Source organism: Tiliqua scincoides, chromosome 1, assembly GCF_035046505.1.
Source record: "Tiliqua scincoides isolate rTilSci1 chromosome 1, rTilSci1.hap2, whole genome shotgun sequence".
NCBI classification, from domain to species: domain Eukaryota; kingdom Metazoa; phylum Chordata; class Lepidosauria; order Squamata; family Scincidae; genus Tiliqua; species Tiliqua scincoides.
In genome coordinates this window covers 15,211,805-15,231,990 of record NC_089821.1, presented here as the reverse complement: position 1 = coordinate 15,231,990, position 20,186 = coordinate 15,211,805, and the positions used below count along the sequence as shown (strand labels likewise).

Genomic DNA, 20,186 nt, shown 5'->3' with positions numbered 1-20,186 from the left:
GCATGGAAGTTATAGGCAGGCAAAGTGCAAAATGAACCACAAGAAGAAACTGTTACATCTGAGCTAGTGAAACCAGGATTTTTTTTAATTAAATCTAAACATGTGGATCATTGTATACATAATCTTTTCAACAATTTCAAATTACCAGATTCATGGCAAAATAGTACTTGAGAAAAAATCCCCTTGCTGTTAAAAAAACTAACACAACGCACACTTACAGTTGTTTGGACAATAGGGCATGGGCAGCCGTGGCCTTCAAGCGAGCAATGTTAATTTTCTCTGAAAGTTCCTCCACAGTCTCAATGTCCACATTTTCAACTTCACTGGATTCACTGTCATTCTAAAATAGAATGCGATAATGAACATGCTGAAGAAGTTCTAATCAAATGATTTTCTTAATTTCAAATTCAAACGAGGGTAGACCATTAGAGAAATACTGCCCCATACCTATATCTTTAAGGAGTGGCAATATGATTTCTCAGTAATACTCTTCTATTTCATACACTGAATTGTAAGGATTGAATGTCAATTTTTCAAATGAAGCAAATCCAAACTATTAAGGCCTGAACCATTTAAAATCGAAATCCTTCAGCATTCAATTTTGAATGAAAATCATCTGATTGACCAAAAACCTTGTATTACAAAACTTTGTTTTAGATTACTTTTACAGTTCCTGTGTCATGCAAAACAACTCTTGCTTTACCCACAATCACATTGCCATATAATACATTTAGGTGCTGTAGGTGAGAAGAGTAATATTTAGAGCTGAAAAAGAATAAAAGTAGACATAGTTTATCCACCAAACAAAAAAATAGTGATTGTGAAAGATGGCACAATGAATCCTATAATCAGAAATTGTTTTGTTGTTCAGGGTATAATAGAAAAACAATGGTCAAGAAAATTGTTTTAAGGAGACAGTAGTATTTTCCACTGACATGTAAAATGATGTACCTTTAAAAAGATCCTGTTCTGTCATGTACATGGAAGCTCACTACAACATATACCATACTCCAAATCCCTAGTCAGTTTCTGCGGGAAGTGAGAGGTCTTCTCCATCCATCAGATAAAACGTCATTGTTGTGGATTTTTGTTTTAACAGGATAAAAAATTTCCTCATGTTTGTTTTAATTTTAAATTTCAATCAATACCACACTAAAAGTAACTATTTCTTCACTGCCCAAAATGGGTGTTCTATTAAAAACTACAGAAAACCAGTCTGAAAAAACAAACATTTATTTTTGTATCAATGACCGATTGTTCAGTTATATGCTGTTGAAATAGCTTTCCCCTTCATAATGCAATGATTTATAACTGTAATTCCACCCCTGTCTGGCTCTGTCTTGTTCTTCTCTCTTTCCTTCTCACTGTCTGTTCTTTCCTCCTGTGGGCGGAGCCGTTTCCTCTCATTCTTGAAATGTTTACTTACCTGAAAATCAATACAAACATTAAAACCACAAAAAGTAATTGTACAAGTTGGAGAGACACGAGCATCCATGAAGGGGTCAAGTTGCAACTGGTATTAGTAAAATAACAGAACAATCCTATACCTACTCAGAAGTAAGTCCCATCATGTTCAATGGGGCTTACTCCTTGGAAAATATGCATACTAACCTGGGAGCAAGTCCCATTAAACTTGATGGGGCTTACTTCTGATTAAACAAGTATAGGCTTGCACCGCCAGACCAAGTGTAACATATTCTCCGCAGAAGACACAACCAAGGCAGGTGAAGACAAAGGGTATACTAGAATGAAAACATCTCTCAAGTTATAGATGCTATATTCTTGCTTTGTACTGCCGAGAGATCCTGCATACAAAGATTTATGTGGGTTCTACTTTCTTGTGTATTTTTCAAATATGTTCCTCTGAAGTGGAAGAGTTCTTTCTCAACTGGCTCCACGGATGCAACAAATGCTAGGTTTGATTATAACAAACCTTTAGGAAATGGACTAGCATGCATCTGACTAAATGGACTGCGTCCATATACAGTATGTTGATTAGGTTTGTGTTAAAGGCACGACAGGACTCCGTTTCTGCTGCTAAAGACAACACAGCTCTCTTTCGAGAAATAGATCTGTTAAGGTAGCATTTCAATTGTTACATCTTGGACATGGTACAGGTGAAAAAGAAGAAGACTAAAAACCTATATCAGATTTCTTTGGCTGATAATACACAGGGTAGGCAGAGATTCCCTTTATCCACTTAGTCTATCAATAGACTCTCATCCGAACTAAAAACAAGTATAAAGCACCATGAAACTGTCTTCATTTTTACTGTAGTTCTATCAGTGGCATTCTGGATGCTATTTGGATAGATGAGCTTTCATCATGCTAGCAAAAGCCATAAATGTAAGCAGAAAGGTAACATTTTGGTAAGATGAGAGGACAAAAAGATAACTTTTAGTTATTTTTAATAGCTATTTTTATTTGCTGTGACAAATTCTTGTATTTGTTATTTTAGCCATTTATTAATTTTATTGTATATGGCTTTGCATATTTTTTAAACAAAAGAAAGCTTAAAATTTCTTAAATAAAGTCCTCAAGCAGCTACTTTGCTCAGAGGAAAATCGAACAATGCTACTTAGCACGTGATATACTTTAGCATCACTAACTTCAAACAGTTAAGAATCACTTTCAACACTAACTAATGCAGTGGTTCCCAAACTTTGAGCTGTGGCTTCCCGGGGAGTTGCAGAAATCAGTTAGGGGAGCAGCAGAATCCTCACAGAAAATCTTCTGCCCTATACAATTTATAGGATTGTAGCCCTAATGGGGAGCTGCATGGTCAACAGCCCAGTAGGTCAAAGGAGCTGCCAGCTGAAACAGTTTGGGAACCAATTGACTGATGCCATAATCAATATTAAGCAGATTAAACTGCTTTCTGAGAAGTAAGTGATAACTAGAGTGACTATTAAACTACATTATGGCATAGGAATTGTGTATACCTGCTTCTAAACTGCAACCAACAATGAGAGGAATGAAGACTTTAGGCAGGGTGGTATACCTAGAATGGAAAAATTGTGCTCATGCAAGGGGTTCCCTGTGCAAGAGGAAACTGCCTTCTGTGAACAAAGCTTACGTTGGCAGTGGGCCAATGTGCCTTAGCAAGTGGGTGTTGCTCCATATAATTGTCATATCAAGGAAATAAAGGTGACAGGAAATTCACAGAATTATTTAACTTATACTACAAGAACAACAACTTTGTACAATTCCTGCTCTTGCTTTCCTGAACTTGGAATATGTGGTATTGGGGCCAGATAGACCCAAATTAAGTGACATTAAAACTTCCTTGCAAATTTTCCAAACTTAATTTTGAAAATATGAATGTTGATTGAACTTTGTAGTTCAAAGTACAAAAAAACAGTTACACAAAAATCTCAGTAATGTAGTGACCATGATATTAGCATTTCAATCGAAGGAGATGTGTCTTAAACTTCTGGTGCTTTATTTTTCCTTCAACTCAAAATCTTCTGGAGAGCAAATAAAGGTAAATGAAATACAGAAACTTTTAATGTATCAACACGCACCTTACGTTTTGTTAGTGAATTTTCAATATACAGGGGCCCTCCTTATCCACAAACATGGCATCTGTGGATTTCAGTATCCATGGATGCTGAGCCTGTGGTTGGAGAGCCTCAACAAGTCACTTCTAGTCGCATTAGGGAGGTCATCTGAGGCCCTCCAGCCGTAGATTTAATTAATTGTGGAATTCGGTATCCACGGGGGGAGGTGTCCTGGACCGGATCCCCGGCAGTCACCAAGGGCCCACTGTATTTGGATAATTTAGGAAGAGAGATCATCAACAGGTGAATCAGGACCTCAAAGTGGGTTGTGAATCATCTTTAGGTGAGGTACAGCAGTGCTGCCATCCTCATCTTGTTTTGAGGCCCAGGTATAGAGGTAGAAAAGTAGCAAGGGCTAGGGAGTTTAAATGACATAAATTCCACTAGACATTTGGCTTTGAACTGGTCTTCAAAGTGGCCTCAGCCTCTCATTCCTCAATCTACTCATTCCTGACACAGCACTCCCTTTGCTCTCATCTTGCTTTACCTAGACTCTTCTTTCTCTCCCTCCACTTTTCAAAACTGAATGTCTGTTCTTGCCATGCCACTCCCTGTCCTTGCTCTCTTTCCAACTGCTCAGAAAGGAACAAAGGGACAGTATAATAGAACAGCAAGCAAGTAACAAAGCAAGTAGCAACAGAGTAGAGTAAAGCAAGTAGTGGTCACCACTAGATTAGAAAAGAAAAGGAACCACGGCTGTTCACTTGTTCTACACACTCTTAAAGGTGGGTCCTATATTGCAAGTTGGGGTTTGGGGTGGATATTGATAAACTCCTAACAAGCTGAAGACTAAACTCAACAGTTTTTTGGGCTAGGTACTGTGGTCTGGCTTTTTTGTTTAATGAGCCTAAACCAATCATAGTAGTTGGCATCCTTCAGTCTCGGAAGACTATGGTGTCACGCTCTGAATGGTGGTTCTGGAACAGAGTGTCCTCTCCAGTGCGTGAAGCCTGGGTAAAGTAGGTATGGAGGATAGGCTGTTACCCATGCAGCAAATCCCCCCTCTCCATGTCGCTGAAATGGTCCAATGGAAAGGCAGAGGCCAATACGGTTGGTTCCAGCGGCGTCGCAGGAGTTGCCAGAACATGACTGTGTTCAGCCATGAACTGCCTCAGGGACTCCGGCTCCGGATTTTGCCTCGAGGTTGACTCCTGAAGCCTTTTCCATAACTGGATGTAGCCACAAGGCAGTGGAGGTTTGGGATCAGAGTTTTCCTTCTCTCAGATGAGCTGCCTTCCCATGCTGACGAGTCTAATCTACCCGGTGGCTGTTTAGTCGCCTCTTACGACAAGTACAGCCAAACTGAGGGCCTATTCTTATCCCCAGCCCCCAGGGGAAAAACCAATCATAAACCAATCGTATATCAAACATGTCATAGATCATCATATAGGAAGACTGCTGCAAAAGGTAAATATCAAGACAATTTACAAACCAACAGTCAAGCTACAGCAGATCCTGCAACCACCAAAAGATGAAAGAGACCCACGTTTACAGGCAGGGGTATATCGGATCCCATGTTGCTGTGGTAAGGTATACATTGGCACTACAAAAAGGAGTATACAGACCCGAGTGAAGGAACATGAAAGACACTGTTGCTTAAAACAGATTGAAAAATCAGCAATTGCAGAACAGTCGGTGACAACGGCATATAAAGTGGATTCGGAACACACTGAGTAGTTGTCTAATACTATACATTACCATGCATGTATGTACAGAGAAGCAATTGAAATATATAAGCATCCAAACAATCTGAACAGGAAAGAAGAAACAATGAAAGCTAATAATGCATGACTACCAGCCCTGAAAAATGTTACTCAGAGAGTAAGGAGCCAGGTGGGGCTAACAGCTGACAATGGTGTTCAATAGACAATCAGTTACAACCTGTATAAGAACAGCACCAAGTTCCAGTACCTGAGGAAAACTGTGGCCTCTGAGGAAGCTCACCAAAGCTGTGGGTGAAATGTTGGGTTTCAGTTTTTAGGTTTGACTTTTTAGCTTCTTATTCCAGTCTTTTTAGCTTTTAGTTTCTAGTTTTATTTCATTTTTAGTTTTAGTTTAAATCCTTAGTTATTTTAGCTTTAAGTGCCTTTGGTTTTTAGTTTTCTGAGTTTTTAACTTGCTTTTGGTTTTAGCTTTTTAGGTTGAGTTTTAGTTGTTACTTTTTAGTTTTCAATTTTTAATTTAGTTTTAGTGTTAGTAAGAATTAGGCCCCCCCCCCGATTGGTTTAGGCTCATTAGTCAAAAAAGCTAGCCCATAGCACATAGCCCGAAAAACAAATTCAGTATGGATTCCAGCTGTGAAAGCCTTAATAAGTTGAAGACTACTGGTGCAGATGTTCAGTACTTTCATTTTTCCCCATTCATTGGATATCACCCTCAGCTTGCCTGTGGGACTCCCCCAAAGCATACATCGACACACTTTTGGGTGGTTTACTTTTCATCTTCTCTATAAATTATATCTAGAAACAATGAAAAAACTTACATTGAAGTGACTAGTTTAGATATGTGGTTGGAAAAAACTCAATTGAGGGAACCTGCACTGTATAGGGTATGTGGTAAAAAGGAATGGGCCAACCCAGATCAAGAATGTTTACTGTCCCTCCACCCCAACCCTGCAGTCCCAATTCAGCTGCTATTTTAAAGCAAGTTTGTAAGGCCTAATAATGGATGCAATGCCATATGTAATTTGGCACTTAATACAAATATTTTTCAATATTGAACCATGAATTATATACTCACCAGTGTTTCAATATTCACTATATCTTCACTCTGGTAACCAGATACTTCATCAACCATCTCATCTGCAGAATCATCCGTTTTCTCATCTTTCTCTGTCTCATCTGTGGATATATCAATTAGCTTAGAATCCTTTCTTTTGAGGCTGGTTTTCGGTGCATTCTGCTCTATGCATTTAGCATGTTTCACCACATGTTCATCAGCATCCATGCCATTTCTGCTTTTCAAAGCAACTGACTGCCTGGATATTTTGTTCCAAGTTCTGGTGGCTTGTACAAGACTGTCCTTAGCAATCTGATTCTCTTCCAGATTATCAGTAGTACTTTTCTTATTGTTAGAGGCATCAGAATTCTCCTGAAAAAGGGTGTTTCCCCTATGTAAAACCTCTGGAGTACAGCTCATATTTTTGGTTTCTACTGCATTGTTTTGGTCCTTTGTACTACCGTTCTTAGGTATTTCTCTGACTTCTTCTTCATCCCACTCAGTAGACACAGAGTAACCCTCTTCCTTAGTGCTTGCCTCTAGCAGTTCCAGATCTTGGTTTTGTCTTAGAGCAGATTTAGTATTTTTCTGTAGCTTTTCTGTAGAATTCATGCGTACTTTCTGCTTATCCAATTGTTTCTGCTCATCTATCACCTCTTCTGTTTCCAAATGCATCTGTTCCGCTTCTTCTGACTCAGCATCTGGACTTCGGGTTTGGACAGCGTGTGCTTCCTCCTCTTCTGTGTTCTTTAACTGCTTAGTGTGTTTCTGCTCTTGCAAAGTACTTTGTGCAAGGTCTGGAATTTGACTGCATTCTTCATGAACAGTCTCAGAATTACATGGAACCTTGTCTGGAATACGCTTGGATTGTTTGGCATGCTGTTTCATTTTAACCATCATTTTTATTTCCTCACACTTTGATTTCTCACTCATGTAGGCATGGTCTGATGATATAATATCAGGTTGGAATATTGGAGGTCCAGTTGATAATTGCTCCATGATTTCTACACTCTTCTCAGGTAAGTCTGATGTAATTGCGTTTATGTCGTCTGTGATCTCTTCAGAATGGGAGTCTGGCTGATTTGCTGGCAAATAATTTTCTTTGGGTTTGGTATCAGGCATTCTGACTTCCGATTCTACAGTCTCCACCTCTTGCAAGTTTGATGCTTTTTCTTCTAGGTGAATAGTACTGTACTCATCTTTATGATCAGTATTTTTTACCCCAAGAGACACATTTTGTTTCACAGTGGAACCTGAAACATCTTTCTGTCCTGGGAACTGAAGCAAGGCAAAACTGCCGGACTGAAGAGGTATCAAATTAAGTGTACTATCAGGTTGTCCATTCATGCTACATATTGTTTTAGAATCAGAGTTTGTGTGACTAGCAATATTTTTTACTCCGGAAGGAGTAATCCTCAGAGTCAAACTACCAGTTTGCGAAACAATTGCAGGTACTGGAGGAATTATGGATGCTGCTTGAGTGGCTGAAATAGATGCAGGCACAGATCTAATAGTTTGTAGAGTCTGGTTGATGGCAGGAATCTCTGGCAATGCAGATGGGGCCTCGGCGGTAGGAGCCTCCAATAACACAGATTGGACCTTGGCAGTAGGGGCTTCCAGCAACGGAGGAGGGAGTGTAGACAACACTGGAGGAAGTGCAGGCATCACTCGAGGAAGTTCAGTACTGGGGGTAGGCAAAGAGGAAGGAGATCCACATAATACTGAAGGAGCCATGGTGGCTGGAATCACAGATGATGCTGATGCGGATTGACACATAGTTGTCTCAGAAAGTGTTGATGGTCCAGGCAACTGGATTCCTACAACAGGTCCTGTAACCAAATGAGAAAGACTATTACTATTCCTTGCCTCATAATCACCAGTTCTTGTCTGACACAAAGAGAAAGTGTATACATTATTTCAAAAAAGGATGCACTTTGTTACACAAGCCCAGAATAACAAAAGTAAAAATTTAGGGGGATTTCAAAATACCCAGTTTGCTATTGAACAGAGCAAGATATGATCTTCTTTTGTTTCTCAATTATAATGCTGATTTATAGGCAAGATTGTTATTTTATTGTTAGCCGCCTTGGGTGCCCTTCGGGGAGAAAGGCAGAATATAAATCAAATAAATAAATAATGATAATAAATAAGAGCAAGGGTGTCAAACTCATTTCAAACAGCAGGCCAAATAACATTTATGATGCCTGCTGAGGGCTGGAAGTGATGTCATAAATCAGGTAGTGATGTCTGTAGGAAGCAGGTCATGACCACAAATAAGCACTTTTTCTTATTATTTTCTTAGTATTAAATTTTTTAAGTTGCAAATGACAAGAGAAAATACGCAAATCTTGATCATATTTTCAAGATATGGGAGACTCCAATTATCATGCTGGTTGCCCTTTCAGCAATGACACCTCAGCAAAGCTCAGCAGCTGAGAGCAGATGATGGCGGTGCTTGGAGAGCCCAAGGGCTGAATAAAGAGCTTCTGGGGGCTGCATCCAGCCTGTGGTACTGGACTAGAGCAGTGGTTCCCAGCCTGTGAATTGGGACCTGATTTTTGGTGGGTCACCCAAGCATGATAGAAAGATCAAATAACTAATTGCCTCAATCCCTGAAGCTATTCAAAAATCAGATATTGTAGCTGCTAATTACCCTGTAAAGAGCTCAGCTCCTGTAGTTGGCAAACATATGTAAATAGAGGGAGATAAATGTGTGAGGGTCTTTTTTCTTGTTATTAATTATAAATATTATTTCTTTTTAGATCCGCTTTTTTAAAAGTCTGGTAAACCTACATGGGTCCCAACAGAGTGTTATTTTAAAAAGTGGGTTCTGATGATAAAAAGTTTGGGAACCAGAGTAACCAGAGGGAGGAAAAAGAAAAAAAATACTTATTCAAGTAAAATTCTATTGAATTGAGAATAATAATACAAGCAGGAAAAGACAGTACCCTGGTATGTAAAATTTTTGCCAAGTAATCAAGCTCCAATTATCACTTCGCCTTCTCTCCAGGTCAATCAGAGGGCAGAGCCTTTCAACTCTGAAAATTTAGGTTCTTGCTAAAGCTAAAGGTCATTTGGTTTTGTTCTTGCAAAAGGTCATTTGTTTCTAGAGTAACTTTCCTGGGAAATTCCAGCCAAAGTTAACCTTTTATTCTCCTGCAACCTGGTTCCTTGGTCTCTTTTTTTCAGCACCAGGATGGGATCCTCCTTCTATTTGAAATAAAGTCACAGGCTACAGTTCAGTGCACCATTATTTAAGAGTAACTCCCATGGAAAGCAGTGGGTCTACTTCTGTGTAAAAAGGTTGCAAATACACAGCTGCATCTCTCTGCTGTGAATTGAATTGCACACTCTCAGTTATGTGTTATGGGTTGTATGTTATATATAGAACTTCTGGCTTAACATACCAGACACCTTAAAGGTGGATTTGATTCATGTATTTCCTACAGTGGTTCCCAACCTTTTTCACTTGCATATCCCTTGGCAGCCCATTTCCATAAATTGTACCCTTCCTATTAGTAAAATGTTTGTAATTATGATACAGGCTAGTGAAAGCCACAAGCCATTATGCCATGCTATGAGTATATGTAGCCATTATGCTGAAACTAATCATTTATGTTTACTTATGTTAGTAATGCTAATGCAATGTTATGGGTGAATTAGTTGAGTTTATAAAGAAAATGCTATGTTCATATGTTTAGCATGCCCACAAACAAATTTGCAAAAATCACTGCGTTTGTCTAAAGTAGGCCTGAAACAGCAAAAGCCGACAAGCTATAAATCAGTCTTAAGGAATGCCAAGGCAAGATAAGGTACAAGCCTCAAAGCACTGTTTGAGTAAGAAGCTGGATTTTCCATCTGTCAGGGTAATTGGTATCATGACAAATGATTTAAGCTTCTCTTGGAAGCAAATTTAATAGAGAGGCAAATTCCATCTTCAAGTTTGCTTTAAGCAGAGAACTGAAGGGGGAGAAAGCATTATTGCATACTAAACTTTCAGGCTTCCTTAAACCAGAGAGAAGAAGGCTTTTTAAAACTTATTATTCTATTAGTTCCGTTTAAATCAAAATTACAGTACATATGTTGAGCACTAAGAGAAGTATTTAAAGGGTACTAACCAGAGTTTCATGTCAAAGAGATCACAATGCTTGTTTACTTAATAGTTATTGCTTAAGAATGTAAATTAATGTTAGTAGCAATATATGATAGTTTAAAATTGAGTTTTAACTGTTAGAATGTTTAGAAATACACAGAAAGGGGAAAAGCTATTTCCAGCTAAAAATCAAAAGGGTCTGACAGGGAGACAGCTCACAGACTCTGGAATGTGGGAGTCTGTATCTCTGCTACCTTGAAAACTCCAAGTCTTGCAGAATTTATTGCATCTCACAGATAAAGACTCTTATCTAAGCAAAAGCATTCCTAACTAATTAGAATAGAGAGTTACAACTCAGAGACAGATTTTCAACATACAGGAAAGAGATAAGAAGTAGACAGGAAGGAAGATATCTCTTGGCAACATAAATCAGGGTATGAGACTAAGAAAACACCCAATTAGGAACATTTTAATGAGAAAGTCTTAGTAATGCAACTTCTTATCTTGTTTGACAAATAGAGGCAGCTGGACAGGAACAAGATAATATGAAAAAGCCCCTAATTGGCAAAACGTTCCTGAGAATCTCTGTCAGAGCCTCTAAGTTAACAGAAAGGGCTGGATTTAGTTAAAATGAATAAGAAAAGAGTTTTTAAAATCTTTATGTACAATAAGAGTTAGTTTATTTTAAATATACCACTATGCATCACAATAACAAAGTCATATAAAGGGCTTAGTTTAAACAGAGGTTAGCAGAAACAAAACAAAAACATACCAAAGCCTATAAATGAGTGAAGAGTGCCATCTAGTGGTTGATTGGAAACAATGTCTCAAATGTAAATTTTGACTCAACTTGAAACTGACCAATCCTGAGAAAGCCTCCATCTCTGATGTCATAACCCTAGCCAATGACAGTGTGAGATTCTCAGACAAAGGAGCCAGAATTGAATATAAGCAAGTGGCACACACTATAACATTAGCCTATAGCCGCCCTGGGTCCCTTTTTGGGAGAAGGGCGGGATAAAAATAAAGTTTTATTATTATTATTATTATTAACATTGCTTTTCTGAGAGTTCTGGGAGTTCCCACATAGCTCCCATTGCTCTCTCCTTTTGGACAGGAGTCCCTAAGAAGCCCGTTGCTGGCAACGAATAAAGCTTGTAAACGATCACCATTCTTGCCTACTGAGTTTGCTTTTGAACTTTGCTGCTGACCTTGCAACGATTAGTATGACAAGTCCTCATCTCCTCCATTTGAAAGCCCAGACTTCATGTATTCATCATATATTTTCTCTTTTCATGTGTTTGAAGAACAGAAGACTCTGCCTTTGCACTGTTTTGCACCAGAAGTGTGCTGAGAAATTCTGGGTGATTTTCCATATTATGTTTCAGCTTTTTTACTGTGCTGGTTTTGAATCACTGGTTCATACAAGAATTGATGACCAAAAACTAGCTACTGGTGGGGTTTTCACAGCCAGCTAGCTACCTTCCTTCCTGCCTTGCTGGTCCTTGCAAGGCATTCTGGAGCATGGCCTGCCTTTTTCTGCCATTATTCCATTCTTTTTCAAGTACCCCTAAAGGTCCTGTTGAGTGTCTCTGGGAATACATGAATACCAGGTTGGGAACCACTGTTTTACTGGTATGTAGTTTACAGTGCACTTACTTTGATAGTGTATACAAAAAGGTGGTGAAGACCAGAATTTAAAAGAATTAAAATATATCTTATGATCTTTTACTAAGTTTTTAATAAATTAGAGACTACAGTTCTTAGGTAACAATTAATGGTAGGAATTATTTTTCAGGATCTGGCCTTGGGTAAAATCAGACAAAACTATAGTCAGACACCCCCCTAAGTTTAACCTTCAACTTATCTGAGGGTCATAGAAAATTCCATGATTTTTGGCTCAAAACCTGCCCTCAACTTACTTGTGGGATCGACATAGGCGGGTATCTGTGGTATTTTAGGGAGGCTCCGGTACTTGTGCTTTTATAAAATAGAAATATAGTACATGGTTAAAGCTGAGGTACTGGTAGACCAGTATTGAACTAGGAAATACTGATACTGTAAATTGAGATGAATTAGCGTTCCCTGATTGGAAGAAACTAATTTTTGACGGTAAAATTCAGGGCAACCTTGAGCCTGGTCATAATGCACTGCGTAGTAGTTAGTTACCCTTATAGCAGCATTATTGCTGAAAATATATGTAAAGTATATCAGGTTTAAGGGGTGCAATTCTATGCATTTACCTGGGAATAAAACCCACTGAACTCAATGGACTCATTTCTGAGTAGATAGGATCATAAGAACATAAGAACAGCCCCACTGGATCAGGCCATAGGCCCATCTAGTCCAGCTTCTTGTATCTCACAGCGGCCCACCAAATGCCCCAATAGTATGCCCCAATCATACCATTAAGTGCCTTATTACAGTGGGAAGATAATACAATGAGGAAGGAAGAACTCTAGAACAGAGTTTCTCAAACTCTGGGTCGGGACCCACTAGGTGGGTTGCAAGCCTATTTCAGGTGAGTCCTCATTCATTTTAATACTTTATTTTTAATATATTAGACTTGATGCTACCATGGTATGTGCATTTGGAGAAAATGTTACAAACCTGTACTTTTAACAAGCTACTATGTATATTCTTTTAACAATGATAGTAAATGGGACTTACTCCTGTGTAAGTGTGGGTAGGAGTGCAGCCTAGGATTGTTAAAATTTTCTGCTTGATGATGTCACTTCCAGTCATGACATCGGTGGGTCCTGACAGATTCTAAAAAATGGGTCCTGGTGCTAAATGTGTGAGAACCAATGCACTAGAAAGTTATATGCACAATTATAGGAGGTTGTGTTTCTTTTAATAATTCCCTGCTCCACCTTGGAAAAGTTAGGAAATCATATCGTCTTTATTCCGTACCTGGGCTGCGGAATGCTACAGGAGACAGGCTGGGTTGGAACCTCGTAGGTTGGAATTGATGCAGGGGAACGAGCTGTATAATCTGTCCATTAGGATGCCGATAGAGATTCACACCACCAGGATTCCTTAGAGGTTGCAAAATCATTCTCTTCCCTTGCCCCTGAGAAGGCTGTATGTTTTGTGCAGGTCGCAAAGTAGGAGAACCTTGATGTACTGGAATCAAAAGCAGTCGTGGTCCCATACGTTTCTCTGCTCCAGGAGACAACCCTGGAGGACTTGTAGCACCTGCATTATTAGAAAATAACACTTGTTCTGACTTTTGTTTATTTAGTTATACAGCAAAATCTACATATGATTTTATGAAACACAGGACCAGAACATCCTACTGTATCAGATCAAAGATTCATTTAGTTAAGAATCTCATTTCTAACAGCTTCTGAGAACCTTACAAGCATGGTACAAGGGCAACTACCCTTGCTCCCTAATAAATGCTCTAGAAAATCAAGAGTCTTCCCAAGCTTTAGAGAGTACATGTGGATTGCAACAAAAAGCAGCTTAAACATATTATCCAGGAATTCTCATTAAAGCCTTTGTTCTAAACAAGATTTTCAAGTCTTTTCTACCCAGAGGACCCTTTTAAAATAAATTAGTCTGTGGAGACACATGTAGCATGCATATGTAGCAAGGAACTACTAAACAGGATTCTGAACAGTGTTCAAAGGTGCACATTCAGTTCATGTGGAGAACTAGTTAGCAGTCTAATAGTTCATGTAGGAGAACAGTTCAGTCTCACTGCCATCCCACATGATCTGAGGGAGTCTAGGCCCAGAACAAACACACAAAAACCCATGAGGAATAGGCATTTGCCATGGAAGAACTGCATGATTGGATGCAAAATCTCATCTTTAACCTTCATTTTCTTATCTGTAAGTTTACTATCACTGAATAAACCAAATACCTTTCCCCCTCTTTAACTGAATTCCCAATTTTCTATGTGGATTTTAAATGTACAGTAGGTGAACTCACATGGTTTTCAATATCTGTGAGTTCTGAGTTCTTGAAGGGGAGATGGCACCCTAGGTTGGCTCCTGGAAGAGGACTCTCTTTCTCTCTCCACAGCTCATCTTTTCCTTGTTTTCTGCTTTAAAACAGCAGCTCTCTCTTCCCTCACTTTGGATTAGGAGAGAGGGGTACAAAAGCAGGCCTATCTTGAATTTTGGTGGATCATCATTGCAGAGATGAACAGTATAGGAAACCCGCATTTCATTTTCTCCAGCTGCTCCTGTCTGCAGTTCCTTGCCATCCAAGGAACCCTTCGTGGTGAGAGATTATTTCTGTTGAGAGCCTTCACTGACATTGAGTGGAAAGAGATTGTTGTCTAAGCAACTCTCTCCAAAAATTATTGGAATGATGAAGTTTTCCACTACATTTTTGAGAAACTCCAGGACATGCAGTACTTCAGGGACTTTGAGACATGCAGGAGAAAAGCCAAGAGAATGAGATGAAATTACAAACTAGAGAAAGAAGGCAACAGTTGCTCTGGGCACTCCAGCATAAACATGCCCCTTCTTCAATGTCCTTGATTAGTTTCTCTGGTGTGGACCATGAGGTGACTGTACCCCAAATGAATGGCTCAGGAGTGAGGTTGCCACACTGAGGAAGGTGGGGAAAGAAACAGATGGCAAGGGGGAAGAAGCGACCTTCATCTTGGTTCCTGCTGTCCCAGAGGAGCCTCCCACTCTTAAGCCAGGACCTTCTGAATTAGACAAGTTGTCCCAAGCAATGGGATGCTTAGGTGATGGAAGTAACCAGTTGTTGTTTGAACAGTCTCAACAGACATCTTCAGAACCAGATAACTCCTCCTCTGTCATTATTCCTGTTAAGCTGCACAGCTACGGAGAGGCAGGCCACTGTGATGGAGGCTTATCTATCTAGGTATGAACCTCCAAAACCTGAGAGGAGGGAGAAGCACTAGAAGTTCACATCAGTGGAGGGCCATGCAACCCCTCCCCCTTCTGTTAACTCATTGACCAGCACTTGTCTTGCAAGCATTTGAATTTATGTGTTTGTACAGTGGAACACAGGAAACACAACCTTTAAAATTTACTTTGGAATGCTTATTAACAGGTTACAGGACAGCAAATGTTCTCATTTTTTTATTTGAGCCACTAATCTAATTTCTTACTGCTGAATTAGCTGCAGAGAACATCTTGGATTTTTGGGGGAGAGGGGGCAGCTTCTTCAGGCACTCTCTCTTAAGTAGGCTTTGAGTGGGGGCAGCATGTGCCATCATCTCTGTCAGTGGCAGGTGGTTCTGGGACAACAGAACCTTGCCCACTTTTCTCCCTTTACCTAGTTTTCATTGAAAACAACTTCACTCTCATTCTTGTTGCAGTTCCCAAAACTTGAAGTGGGAGGGGGGCGAACTGAGCCATGCCTCCACTAAGGCTGAATTGTGTTGGGGCACAGTGAATGATTGATCACGTGCTTGTATGAATATCCAGCAGCTCCTCTCCCTGGTTCTAAATGGGACACCTGCAATGAGAAGCCACCCAATCAGCTAGCTAACCCACAATGGACTTAAATGAATTCTCAAAGAATCTTCCCGCTTAGAATCAGGAAGACGAGTCTGTATATTCCCCCCCCCCAAATAAAGAACCGAACTGAAACTTCCCTATGAAACCTGGAGCAGTGAACCATATGATATGTCCAAACCAGGAGGTTTTCTGCCTTCAGAAGGCAAGTCCTCAGGGAGGAATGCCTGTCCCTTCTGGCAGGAAAGTGCTACTGGGATATATGCAGACACAGGAAGTTGCTGACGGAAGACTGGAAACACTAGAGAAGGGGCTAATACAGCTTCTGCCATAAAGAAACACTTGGATTGCAGAAAATGTGTGGTTGTAAATGCCACAAGAGCTGATACTCATGGAAGTGACTCACAAATGCATTTTGTGATGGAATACCTGCATGCCTTAGACCCAATATTCACATTGAGGCAACCTGTTATCACAAGCAGTAATAGTGGGCAACTTGCCCTTCATTACTTAACTTCTCTTTAAGAAATCCTTTGAAGAATAGTTTAAAAACCATGCTTTTAAACCAGAATTGACGGTATGATGATGAGCAGGCTTCTATCCTAATACTATTAACTCAGCACGCTTAGCTATGACAGGCAAGTTGTTTAAATTATCTGCCACCATTATAAATGATGCAACTCAAAACTCAGCTTTCATTAAAGAAGCTCCCCAACTTACACACTGTCAAGTTGTAAACATCTGACTTACAAACCGGGTTGGTCAGGGCTTTGAAGCAGCACAGCTGTGAAGACATGAGCAAAACAAACAGAAGCTGCAGTTCTCTTCAACCTGAGCAGCTCTCCAACTCTGAAAATAGAGACCCCTTGCTGTGGCAATAGGGAAAAACAGCAGCTTGATAACACCAGATAACAATGAAAATCTGGGGATTCCTTGGGGCAGGAAGGAGGGCGCAGATGAAGGAAGCAGTCAGTATGGCCAAAGCTGACTGGGTACAGGGAGAGCTGAGATATCGTGAGGTACAGGGGAATATTAATACTATGTGAAAAAAGTGGGCCCTGAATGGAGGCCTTTAACAATGGAATACCAAAACACAGCCCCCCTTTAGCACTATCAACCAGGAAAAAGAGGGAAGGGAGGGTTGAAGCAGAGTTCAATTAAGGACGCCAAAAGCTACCACTTAAAAGGGAAACCTACAGAAAATCAACCATAATACTTAATTATGATTAATGTAACTAAAAATGAAAACCAAAGGTATACGCTCATGGCAGCACCTTTCTGTATTGCAATTGCTTTGGCCCAGTGGATATTCAAGAGTTATATTTTTGCCCACAGGCAAGTCTTTGGAATCAGTAAACTAGGACAGAGAATATTATCAGCCCTGTCATGTCTGAGAATGCATTACAGAGAGAGAAGAAACAACCTGGACAATCAGATGAAAATAACAGAACACGGAGAACCAGTGGCATCAACATATACATCAACAGCCAGCCCCACAAAGCCCTGGTAGCCTGCTTCTCAACAACACCACACAATATAGAGTACTATACTGCAGATGTACTGTAAATACATTTTTTTCGTATTTCATAAAATGTTTGCTACCGATTATAGTGACATTGGACTTGGTACAAAATGACAAGTACAGACACGTGGAACCTAATCTGTTTGTAAATTGGGAAGCTGGTGAGTTGCAGACACAAAATTCCATTACTAGGTTCAACTGGGTTTGAATCAAGAAGCCTGGGAAGGAGGCTTCCCAACCCCTTACTCACTGTGACATGACTAGGAATCAAAAAGAGGGAACTGCAGCTCTTTCAAGAGCAGGCAGAAAACTCTGAGCACAACCCTCTGCCCAGGGAGTAAGGTGATCAGGCAAAATCACCTACAGAAACCACTTGATAGCTCCTCTGTACCAGTTTGATACTCCTCTCACCCACATCACTACATTGGAATGGCTGAACTGACAAACAACTGATTGTAGGTCATCAGTCAGAGTCTTACCTGGGCTTTGATTTGATAAAGGACTTGTTTGGATTCCTGAGGGCCCAGTACGAACACAGCCAATTGGTAAAGTTGTTGTGGTCACTGTGGCTGTCGATGCAACTGTAGTCAAAACTGGAGATAGAGATGCTGTAGATATTGGAATGGCAACAGTTGATGCAGCTACTGTGGACTTAGCAAAAGCAATGGTGGCAACTGATGTAGCTATTCCAGTTGGTTTTGTTATTGTAACAGTAGCTGCAGTAGTTGTAGTTGATGAAGGGCTATTTTCAAGTTTTCTAACATTTGCTACAGCAATATTAGAAGTGTAGGTAACTTTGTTACATCCTGAAGGGCTAGCAGCAGTTACAGCAGGTGATGCCACAGTAATAGTAGCAAAAGTAGTAGTGGTAACACTAGCTGTTCCAGGAGCCACTGGTGAACACTTGATGTTAAATTTCTGTGGTCCTCCCAGGGGTTGGGATGTTTTAATCCCAGGAGTCTTCTGCTGTAGAGCTCCAACCACACTCATTATCAACTGAGAGGGCAAAGCCTCCACTAATGGCCGAGCAGCTGAAAACAAAGAACTTAAGAGGTCAAAATCTTAACAGCTCCCCTCTTTATCTTACAAAGTCCAGGAGCAGCTGGAGTTACTCCATCTGCTCAATGTTCCCCACCAACATGCCCCTTAAGCAACTTGGGGGTTTGCCTTTAACTCAGGGCAACAGCTTGGAAAGCGATGATATGAAAAGCGATCCTCACCAAATATTTGGGCAGTGCAGACACGTGTTCTAGGATGGTCAAGGGAATCCGGCTGGAAATACAGGTTTGCCCTAATATCAGGGGGGTTCTGTTCCAGAACCCCCTGTGGTTAACTGAAACCACAGATACCCAGGGACGCCTCCCCCAACCTCCAGAGGCAAGTTCCATTCTCTTTGTCTCCAGGGGGCTTTTCTGAGCAGAGGCCACACACATCTGGCCAGTATCTTTGGGGCTCAGAAAAGCTTTGGAAGTGAGGGAAGCAAAGCTCCTCTCGCCTCCAAAGGGGGAGCGGGGGGGACTGTGGATCCGACCCACAGTTAAGTGAAACAGTGGATACAGGATCCACGAAAACAGGGACCCCCTTGTACTCCCAGAAAGGACACATGGAGCAACTGTCCTTTGAGGATCCAACCAAATTCTAATTTCTGATTGGTGTGGACACAGAACAGTCTTCTCTGTGGTATCCCTGTCAGATGAGAAATTTCCTGCCTCAAGGAGCCTGGGAGGCTTCCTCTTCCTGCTTTTAAAAAGGTGCTAAAGACCTGCTGGCTCTTAAGGGTTGCTAAAGACAAGTCTACCTGTTGACCTGTAAGATGCATTTGTTGCTGCTGTAGCTTTTTATTTTACATCTGTTTTTAATTAGTATTTTAATTCATTGCATTTGATTTATTTTAAGTTGCTTTCATGCTTCTGTTAGCTGCCTTTGGATTATTTAGCAATACAAATGAATTAATGAAACTGATTCTGGAATGCTAAACTGTCTGAATCTCACAAAGAAAGGGGCTATGTGGTGGCCATTTTCTCAGAGAGTTCAGGATAACGCAAAGCAAAGTTCTTTTCTGTGTCCTCTTCTATACCCCATTCACAATTAAAACAGTAAAAGTAGGGAACAACAATTCCTGGTCTCACTCTTGTCTCCACCATGAGCTCACTAGGTGACCTTGAACAAGTCATTCCTTCTCAGCCTCAGCTATAACATGCGATAATATATGCTTGCCTTGACAGAATTGTTGTAAGGATATCACCATAACCCATGTAAAGCACTTTGCACATTTAGTATTAATTACATATTGAATATGTAAGTACAGTGGGCCATCTGTATCTGTGGCTCAGCATCCCCAGATCTGAGTAGCCATGGATGCTGAGCCTATGGCTGTAGGGCCTCAGAAGGTCTCCTGGACATGATTGGAAGTCACTTCTGGTTTGCATTGGCAACTTCCAGTCATGTCTGGAGATGTTCTGAAGTGCAGGGAGGCTATATGCAGATTCCAGAGGGTCTGGTGCAGCCCCCAGGTAAGTAACTGCTGTGCTGACCCTCCACAGATTTCATTAACCACAGAATTTGATCTCCAGTGTGGGTCCTGGAACAAATTCCCTGGATTTGATATCGGAGGACCTACTGTACATTAATGTAGAAATTTAGATTATGTTATTATCCCCTTAATTTTTCTGTGGCAGTGAGACTATCACCAGCAACAGAACCACTGTCACTTGTCCCAACATGGAGCCTCAGGGATGCTCCTTTGCAAAGGAGTAAGGCGATTCAACATCAGAGTATCCCTATAAGCTTGAAACTCCAACTACAGAACAGAAGGCTGAAAAGGGATGAAAATCTCACAAGCTAGT

At 40.5% G+C, this 20,186-nt stretch overlaps 1 protein-coding gene across 6 annotated transcripts in view; it reads right to left on the bottom strand.

The window, feature by feature from the left end:
* Positions 1 to 20,186, bottom strand: part of MGA (MAX dimerization protein MGA) — an 83,673-nt gene that overhangs the window by 18,833 nt on the left and 44,654 nt on the right. For 4 of the 6 annotated variants that reach the window (XM_066630835.1, XM_066630842.1, XM_066630863.1 and 1 more), the window contains exons 16-19: positions 17,820 to 18,371; positions 13,285 to 13,569; positions 6,300 to 8,107; positions 219 to 340 (exon numbers count right to left, since the gene is read on the bottom strand). In XM_066630835.1, coding sequence (XP_066486932.1) covers positions 219 to 340; positions 6,300 to 8,107; positions 13,285 to 13,569; positions 17,820 to 18,371 — 2,767 coding nt within the window. The remainder of the gene's footprint in view (positions 1 to 218; positions 341 to 6,299; positions 8,108 to 13,284; positions 13,570 to 17,819; positions 18,372 to 20,186) is intronic. The other 2 variants (XM_066630850.1, XM_066630858.1) reach the window with 2 other exon arrangements.